The 7,936-nt window shown below is 49.8% G+C and overlaps 1 protein-coding gene across 6 annotated transcripts in view; it reads left to right on the top strand.

Annotated features, from left to right (window-relative positions):
* Positions 1–6,922, top strand: part of EMC8 (ER membrane protein complex subunit 8) — a 21,704-nt gene extending 14,782 nt beyond the window's left edge. For 2 of the 6 annotated variants that reach the window (XM_011971560.1, XM_011971552.1), the window contains 3 exons: positions 4,269–4,338; positions 5,080–5,174; positions 5,687–6,922. In XM_011971560.1, coding sequence (XP_011826950.1) covers positions 4,269–4,338; positions 5,080–5,174; positions 5,687–5,846 — 325 coding nt within the window. In that variant the 3' untranslated portion in view covers positions 5,847–6,922. Of the gene's footprint in view, positions 1–4,268; positions 4,343–5,079; positions 5,179–5,686 lie in introns of all 6 variants that reach the window. The other 4 variants (XR_001005087.1, XM_011971568.1, XM_011971576.1 and 1 more) reach the window with 4 other exon arrangements.
* Positions 6,923–7,936: the final 1,014 nt, after the last annotated feature.

The following is a 7,936-nucleotide window of genomic DNA, read 5'->3' as shown; positions in this document are numbered from 1 at the left end:
TTTTATTTTATTTTATTTTATTTTATTTTGAGGTGGAGGCTTGCTCTGTCACCCAGGCTGGAGTGCAGTGGTGCGATCTCAGTTCACTGTAAGATCCGTCCCCTGGTTCACACCATTCTCCTGCCTCAGCCTCCGAAGTAGCTGGGACTACAGGCGCCCACCACCACGCTTGGCTAATTTTTTTGTATTTTTTAGTGGAGACGGGGTTTCACTGTGTTATCCAGGATGATCTCCATCTCCTGATCTCGTAATCTGCCCGCCTCAGCCTCCCAAAGTGCTGGGATTACAGGCGTGAGCCACTGCGCCCAGCCACAAAGTTTTAAACTTCTTTTAAAATAATAAATTTTAGGCCAGGCATGGTGGATCACACCTGTAATCCCAGCACTTTCAGAGGCCAAGGCGGGAGGGTCACTTGAGCCAGGAGTTCAAGACCAGTCTGGGCAACATAGCAAGACCTCATCTCTACAAAAAAATACAAAAATTAGCTGGACATGGTGGCCTACGCCTGTGGTCCCAGTTACGAGGGAGGGTGGGGTGGGAAGATGACTTGAGCCTGGGCAGTTGAGGCTGCAGTGAGCCATGATCTCGCCACTGTACTCCAGCCTGGGCAACGGAACAAGACCCCATCTAAAAATCAGTGAACAGAAAGATATATGCTTAGAATTCTTGAGCATCTAAAATGGTAGTTTTTCTTTTTAATGAGGTTTCTTTATCCTCTTCCCAATAAAAATCCCTGACCAGCATGATCAGTGTTAAGTACGAGGGTAAGGGCTTTGCAAGCTCTTCATGGCAAGTGGCCCTGCCTTTTGCTTTCCAAGTTCCTCAGCAAATGCAGGAGCAGGCAGAGGTGGGTACACGGGCAGGCCTCCTGAGGGCTCTGTACTCGCTCCTCACCATTTGCCATCAGTGCTGTAGGGACCTGGCGCCCACTGAGTCCTAGTCGGTGCAGTGAAGCACTGCCTTCCCTCTGCGCTAGGAGCAGCTATCACACTGCTTTCTTCAATACGATTGACTTCTACCTGGAAAATCTCACCTTCCCTCTTAAGTCATATTTTTCTTAACACAGTCACATTTTTAAGCCATATTTTTCTTAACACTGCAGCCCTATAATCAGTACATCACTTTGTCAATTTTGAAAATGAAAATAGAATAATCATATAAAATAATTTTTTAAAACATTAATTTTTTTTGCCTAATCACAAGGAAAGGATTGTAATTGTATATTGTGTGCTTTGTTAAATAACTCACAATAATCCATGTATTTTTATGACTGTTAAAAGAAAGATGGGGCCGGGCGCGGTGGCTCACGCCTGTAATCCCAGCACTTTGGGAGGCCGAGGCGGGCGGATCACGAGGTCAGGAGATCGCGACCATCCTGGCTAACACGGTGAAACCCTGTCTCTACTAAAAATACAAAAAATTAGCTGGGCGTGGTGGTGAGCGCCTGTAGTCCCAACTTCTTGGGAGGCTGAGGCAGGAGAATGGCGTGAACCCAGAAGGCAGAGCTTACAGTGAGCCGAGATCGTGCCACTGCACTCTGGCCTGGGCAACAGAGCTAGACTCCGCCTCAAAAAAAAAAAAGAAAGAAAGATGGATGGCTTGGTCCCTGCCACAAAAAGCTGAAACTCTTGATTGTGCGGGGCAGATAAGATGCACAGAAGGAAAGCAGCACGTGCCATGGACTCTGTGTTAGAGCCTCTTAGAAATAAATCCTCAGAACTCCAACAGGGCAGGGGGCCTCGTCCAGGGCGGTTTAGCAGGACTTTGTGGCGAGGGTGGCATGTCTTCTGTGCCCTGAAAGAGGGGAAGCAATTCAGTAGGGAGGGCTTGGTGTGGAGGGCCAGACAGGGGACAGTGTCAGTGAAAAGGTGGGCATGTGAGGGAGATGACATGTAGGCAGATTTCCTGACATGGAATACACAGCATTGCCCCTGTGGCTGAGCATGGTAGCTCAGTTCACCATGACGAAGGCCTGCCTCTGCCAGCCTGAGAATGGCAGCCTTCATCTTGCAGGCAGTGGTGAGCAGTAGTCTGTGGGGCCGTGAGCACCAGGGGATGCGATGGGAGTTCTGTTTTAGGAAAATTTAGTTCAGGAGAAATTTCAGGTTACATCGGATAAGAAGAGCCTAAGCTGAGCTTCATAGCGCATTCCTGTGGTCCCAGCTGCTTGTGAGGCTGAGCAGGGAGGATTGATTGAGACCAGGAGTTGATGGCCATGATCGCACCTGTGAATAGCCTCCATGCTCCAGCCTGGGCAACGAAGCGAGACTGTCTCTCTCTTTTTTTTTTTTTTTTTGACACGCACAGGTTGGAGTGCAGTGGCATGACCTTGGCTCGCTGCAACCCCCGCCTCCTGGGTTCAAGCGATTCTCCTGCCTAAGCCTACCAAGTAGCTGGGACTACAGACGTGCACCACCACACCCAGCTAATTTTTGTATTTTTAGTAGAGACGGGGTTTCACCATGTTGGCCAGGCTGGTCTCAAACTCCTGACCTCAGGTAATCCACCTGCCTCAGCCTCCAAAAGTGCTAGTGTGAGCCACTGCACCCATCCGACCCTATCTCTTTAAAAAAGAGAGCAAGCGAGCCTGGAAATTATGAGACCAGTTAGGAAGCAGTTTTAGAAGCCCCTGCCTAAGGTGAGAGCCTGAAGGAAATAAATGGCAGGGAGAATGCAGGAAGGGAGGGCAGAGAAAGGACCTGTGACCTGCAGGGTGGGGAAGAGCAAAGGAAAAGGTGGCCTCAGGTTGGAGAAGCTGGAAATGGGCTGGCCTGCTTGAGTGTGGTGGGTTCCCGCAGGGAGGCTTTTGAGGGGGTAGCAGTCTTGGGGCCATCAGGCAGTGGTCAGGAGACTTCCAGGTGCTGCTCTGCAAGGGAATGGGGTAGATGGCAGATTGCACAGAGCTGTGGTGAGGACATGGCGCAAGACTAGCGGCTTGTTAAAGAAGTTGAAGAAACAGGCGTGGAAGGGAAGAGGGAGGCTGGACAGCAGCTAGAGAGAACCAGTTCAATGCTTTTGTTTTTCCCTGAAAATAAAGACTTACACAGATTTGAAGGCAGAACTGGGGCTTGGGCACAGAAAGAATATAAATAAGGCTCCTGAGGAGAAGGCCCCTTCCCGACATAGGCTAGAAGAGTAACTTTGTGTTTGGAGACATGGAGCAGGAATGGTGCAGGAGCTGCTCTGTAATTAGTTCTATTAACTTAAGGTAGAAAGGTAGCATTTATCAGGGTTGGATGGCGGCAGGGCCAGAGCCAGCAGCGAAGGCTCATGAGCATGGAGAAGATGTGGAAAGGCTGAGGAATTTCTCAAAGGGTGATGGACCGCCAGCTGCCCTGAGGTTGCTCTTACTTGTTGCAGTGGACAGGTTGCTTTGCTAGCATGCAGATGGAGAAGGCCAGCCCGAGAGACTTGGGGTTTGGCCCAGGGGCTGGCAGGTGCCCTGCAGTAGACTTTATCTGCCTGCTTCAGGCAACTCTCCACTAGGTTCTTGGGAGCCTTCCGTTAGGAGATGCCTCTCAGGATCCCATCACCAGGGCTTTCTGGTTGGAGTGAGGCAAGGACCTGCTTTGCATGATGCGCCCCGTTACCTAACAGCGTTCCCCGTCCTTGCTGGCCACACCTATCACAGTGGGGCTGTCATCACCAAGAGCCACTTTAAATGGGCAAAACATATTTACCTGGCAGGGGAAACACCAAGATCACAAAGGTGGTTTTCCCAGGGCAAGGTTCATCCGTTGCACTCCAGATGTGCTGACCCTGCGATTTCTTCATATGTGGGGAACTGCCCTCATACTCTCCCCAGCAATATAAATAAATAAGTAGGCTGGGCACAGTGGCCCATGCCTGTAAGCACTTTGGGAGGCCAAGGCAGTAAGATTGCTTGAGGCCAGGAGTTCAAGACCAGCCTGGGCAACATAGCAAGATGTCGTCTCTACCAAAAAAAAAAAACACTAAAAAGTAACTGGGTGTGGTGGCCTGTGCCTATAGTCCCAGCTACTCAGGAGGCAGAGGTGGTGGAATTGCTTGAATTTGAGGTTACATTGAGCTATGATTACATCACTGCACTCCAGCTTGGGCAACAGCAAGACCCTGTCTCTACCAAAAAATTAAATAAGTAAACCGGTGAAGCTAGCACGTGCAGCCTGTTGACTCTGCCAGTCTTTCTGTCATTGCTTGTTAAGTCTTGGTGGTGTTGACTGTGCCTTTTGTAAACAGTGTTGGATGGCATTGACTGGAATGTGGTAGCCTGACTATTTCTTTGACAGTCCAAACCAGGTTGCAGAGAAGGTGGCCTCCAGAATCGCCGAGGGCTTCAGCGACACTGCACTCATCATGGTAAGTCGCTTCTGTACAGCATGCAGGAGGCCCTTGCACCTCCCCTCACCAACATGGAGCTTGCTCTGCGGCGGTTTCCTTTCCGCTAACCCCTTCATTCATTTATCTGCTTGAGACCATTGCCGCCTCTTGCAGTTTTCTCCCAGCTGCAGACCAGTTGAATCCCAAACCGTGGCTTATGTGCTCCCACATCACTACACAAGTGGGAGTGGGGTCCCCTGCCAGCAGCAGCACCTGGGAACTTGTTAGAAATGCGAATTCCCAGGCACCCACCCCAGATCCCACTGAATCAGAAATGTGGGGGGGTGGGGCCCAGCAGTTCACGTTAACACACCTTCTAGGTGATTCTGATCTGAACATGCCAAGTGCGAGAAGCACAGAATTAGAACAGCCAGCACAGCCTCTAGGGGCGCAGGGAAGGAAGGCACTTGTATGTGAGCAGATGACATCGAGGGCCTTGCTGAACAGCCTTGATTCAGACAGAATCCTAGGATGAGGGAAGAAGTTATATTTGGAAGCTTCGCTTTTGTGAAAAAACAATGAAGGACTTGACATTTTCCTGCCTAACACAACAGTTTTCCTCAGGCCAGACGCTCGCGCCACTCTGCATACCGGCTCTGTGGGAAGAGTCTCTGCCCCAGCCAGCATGGGCACTGCTGCAGGGAGAGCCCCGAGGAGGCACCTGTCGCTGCTGTTTGGCTAGCATTCTGTTCACTCTCATGTCCTTTGCCTTGTGCTCAGGTAGACAACACCAAGTTTACGATGGACTGCGTAGCACCTACGATCCACGTGTACGAGCACCATGAGAACAGATGGCGGTGCAGAGACCCACACCAGTGAGTGCGCCCTATGCCGCCGCGCAGGCGGGGCTTCGTCAGCGCCTGGCCACGCGAGAGCCACTCTCGCCCAGCCTGTGTTTTCAGTTAGTGTTTTCTCCAGAGGCATGGTACCAAGCATATTCCCCAGCTCCTGTAGGCCCCAGTGCTCCAGCGCTTCCAGGCGGTGGAGGGAACCTCAGTGGTATTCACAGGTCTTCCCACCCCAGGCCCTAGGGCACAGACACTCTTCTTCCCAGGCCTTTGCTTTGGTGTATCTGTGGCCACTCAGAAAGCTTCAGTCACCTGCCACCAACTTTCTCAAAATTCCATGTGAAGGGAGTCCCTTCCATGTATTAACCATGTTTTCTATGCTGTGTACGTCTTCATGCGTTTGAAATGCCCATGTTTCTGAGTACTCTGCGCCATCTCTCCTCATACCACTGTGCATATGGCTGGCCTTCTCTCTTGATGCTGTTACAAGCCGCCTATTTTCACTGTTAGATGCTGACTTCTTCATGTTTGACCCGTAGTGACTACTGTGAAGACTGGCCGGAGGCACAGAGGATCTCAGCCTCACTCCTGGACAGCCGGTCCTACGAGACGCTTGTGGATTTCGATAACCACCTGGATGACATTCGGAATGACTGGACAAACCCAGAGATCAATAAAGCTGTCCTGCACCTGTGCTAGGCAGGCACCGCCATGACTGGGCTCCAGGCCTTTCCACTACGTTGAAGAAGAAAACCTATTTTTAAATGTAAATAAAATATCTTGTAGCCTGTGTGGAAAGCTGACCGGTTTAAGAAGTGGCATGTGCCTTGAAAGGGGGCAGAATGTTCAGTCGGTCGTGTTTTTAACAGAGTCTGTAGAAGAGGTGCAGACATCCCGTCTGACTGTCCCTGTGGACTCTCTCAGTTGTATGTTGCTATAATCCTCCAAATCGAAGCTCTTTCTGCTTGTGCAAGATTGTTCCTATTAAACAGTTTTAACTAACCTTTTATAATCTGGAGAGAATACTTTTTAAGGCTTTTGAACTATCTTTTTTTTTTAAAAAAAAAGCCCACATCTTATACTCCAATGAATGTGTTTGTGAGTTTTTATCCTGTTTGAATTTTGATGTCGTCCAGGCGTCCTGGGATCAGGGTAGGCACGTGGAGTGCCGGTGCTGAGCTGTTTGAGAAGCTCTGTGTGGGTGTTTCTGTCGTCAGGCTGGGCTGTGAACAGCACTGTTCCACGCGGTGTCGGCTCACAGAGGCGCTGCAGCTCTGCACAGTGGGAGTGACACCACTGATGCCACGGAAGCCTTTCTCCTTAGGGGCAAAAGCAAACATCGCTGGTAACAGGAGCTCAGGGTGGTACTCTTCCGCCACCCAGAAAGCTCACATGCCTGCAGGGCCAGGAAAGGGAAATGATCGTTTCTTTTGTATTAGGAAAACAAGACTTAGACTTCCCGAGTTGTACAGAGTGACGTCTGTACTTTTTATACTTACAACATTTGGTCAAGTTTTCTAACCAAACCTTAGGAAACTGAGAGGGAAGCTTTGTGGTACCTTTACCTTTTTTCCATTTTATATGAATTATTTTGTACAAAGTTCAGAGAGCGGTACCTTTCCTACTGTCTTTTCTTCGACTCCATGGAGGAATTTGTAACAATCAGTGTGACCTACTGAAAGGGTTTGTGATACAGCAGTCACTATTTTCTCTTAACACATAGGAAAGAAGTTCAGACATCGCTACAATAAATGTGCTTTATTGGATCCACCAAATTCTCTCCTCCCCTTTCTTCAAATACCTCTTACTCTTGATTTTTTACGCTGGCGTTCTCTCACATGGGGGGCACAGGAAAGAGTGAGGTGCCTGTGCAGCCCCCTTCTCTCCCCTGCCCTCGATGCCAGTACATCACAGCTGGAGCGAGATCTTGTTCCGAATGGGCTTGGGTTTGTTTCATGAAGGGAGAAGAATCACCTCCAGCATTTGCGCGTAAGAAGCTGTTTTGGCCTGAGACTGAAACAGCAGCGTAGGCCACCTCCAGTTAGAAGTCCAGGGGAACTGGCAGAGCTACTTGGAATGAAGGTGTGGTGAGGGCTAGTTCGGGAGGCATTTTAACAATACAGCCTTCCTATAAACCTTTCAAGGTGGCTTTCCCTCTGTCACCTCCCCGCGGAATTATTTTCCTTGGTTCTCCTCCTGCCTCCCAGGAGCATGTGCTGTCTTCTATTTTGGATTTAGGCCGAAGCTTAAGTCCCATAACCTGTTCCCTGTCTATGGCTGGGTCAGGCTTAAATTTTCCAAAGAAAGCATGTGAGATACCCGGAAGGGAAGGATGTATTTGTGAAAAGCGAAAACAGATTTCCAAAGTGCAGATAGCCGCTCCTATATTCCTTGTAAAAATAGCAGAAACCTCTGCTGAGCCCTTACACCCTGTGCTGGCCCCTCTCTCTTGGTCTGCACACACTGTGCTGTGTGGCCTGTGTTGCCTCCCTCTTACCACCTCCCCCAAAAAGTAGAGTCTGGCCCTGGGCTTAGGCTCTATCTTGCCCCACCCAGGATGAAAGAACAAGCCTGTTGCAGACCCACCGGAAACTTACTCTGCCTTTTTGTGGAAAAGACTTAGAGGAGCAACGCGAAGTATGTTTATATGTTGAAAATCTGCCCTGCAAAATGTTGAAGCCAGGTCCAGTGCTATGCACCTGTAGTTCCAGCTACTCAGGAGGCTGAGCAGGATGGTTTGAGCCCAGGATTTCGAGGCCAGCCTAGACAACTAGCAAGACCCCATGTCT

The sequence above is a fragment of the Mandrillus leucophaeus genome, unplaced genomic scaffold, assembly GCF_000951045.1.
Source record: "Mandrillus leucophaeus isolate KB7577 unplaced genomic scaffold, Mleu.le_1.0 Scaffold10, whole genome shotgun sequence".
Taxonomy (NCBI): Eukaryota; Metazoa; Chordata; class Mammalia; order Primates; family Cercopithecidae; genus Mandrillus; species Mandrillus leucophaeus.
The sequence above is the reverse complement of the archived record's forward strand: the minus strand, read 5'-3'. Positions and strand labels throughout refer to the sequence as shown.